General features: G+C 63.5%; 2 protein-coding genes across 2 annotated transcripts in view; one reads left to right on the top strand and one right to left on the bottom strand.

Annotated features, from left to right (window-relative positions):
- Positions 1-812, top strand: part of LOC104287284 (zinc finger protein 2 homolog) — a 56979-nt gene that overhangs the window by 40686 nt on the left and 15481 nt on the right. The gene's annotated exons all lie outside the window — the stretch shown is intronic.
- The window catches only part of TRIM28 (tripartite motif containing 28), a 19428-nt gene that overhangs the window by 6954 nt on the left and 11662 nt on the right, over positions 1-812 (bottom strand). Inside the window, exons 8-9 of the mRNA XM_009885967.1 lie at positions 256-370; positions 67-180 (exon numbers count right to left, since the gene is read on the bottom strand). Coding sequence (XP_009884269.1) covers positions 67-180; positions 256-370 — 229 coding nt within the window. The remainder of the gene's footprint in view (positions 1-66; positions 181-255; positions 371-812) is intronic.

Genomic DNA, 812 nt, shown 5'->3' on the forward strand with positions numbered 1-812 from the left:
GGGGGTGTATTATTAGGGTGGGGGTACCCATGGGTGCATGACACCCCCAAAAACCCACCCCGGTGCCCCCCAAAAGTACCTGTGAGGAGCCCGTGGTGGGACTGGGGCCACGGGGACTGGCGACCGGCAACTGGGGGCTGAGGGACGGCGGGGGGAGACTCGGCTCCGATATGATGGTACCTGCAAGGGAGATGAGGGATATCAGTGCTGGGGGAGTCCAGGTGTCCCCAGGGTGTCCCCAGGATGTCCCCTCACCGAAGGTCTCAGCGCTCTTAGTCCAGGCATTGGGGTCCCACTGGAATTTCATGTCACCCTGCGGCTCCACGGGGTCCACAATCATCTTGAGGGCGCGATGGAGCTGGAAGGAGATCTAAAGGGTGGGAGGACATGGCAGGGAGGGGGGGAGGTTGGTCACAACGCAGGTACCTCGAGGGGACACGTGGCAGCATCCCACAGAGAACCATGATCTCGTGGGGACACTCAGGGGGACGCATGGCAGCATCCTGGGGACACTTGTCACATGACAGGAACCTCGAGGAGACACGTGGGAGTCCCGGGGGCAGCTGTCACATCATGGTGACTCTGAGGGGACACATGGCAGCACCCTGGTGCACGTGTTGTGCCATGGGGACCCTGAGGGGGCATGTGGCAGTCCCCCGAGGGCACTCGTCACATCATGGGGACCCTGAGGGGACATGTGGCAGCCCCCCGGTGCACCAGCTGTGCCACGGGGACCCTGAGGGGACACATAGCATCACCCTGAGGGCACCCGTCACACCACGGTGACCCTGAGGGGATACGTGGCGGTACCC

This window comes from Charadrius vociferus, unplaced genomic scaffold, assembly GCF_000708025.1.
Source record: "Charadrius vociferus isolate BGI_N301 unplaced genomic scaffold, ASM70802v2 scaffold735, whole genome shotgun sequence".
NCBI lineage: Eukaryota > Metazoa > Chordata > Aves > Charadriiformes > Charadriidae > Charadrius > Charadrius vociferus.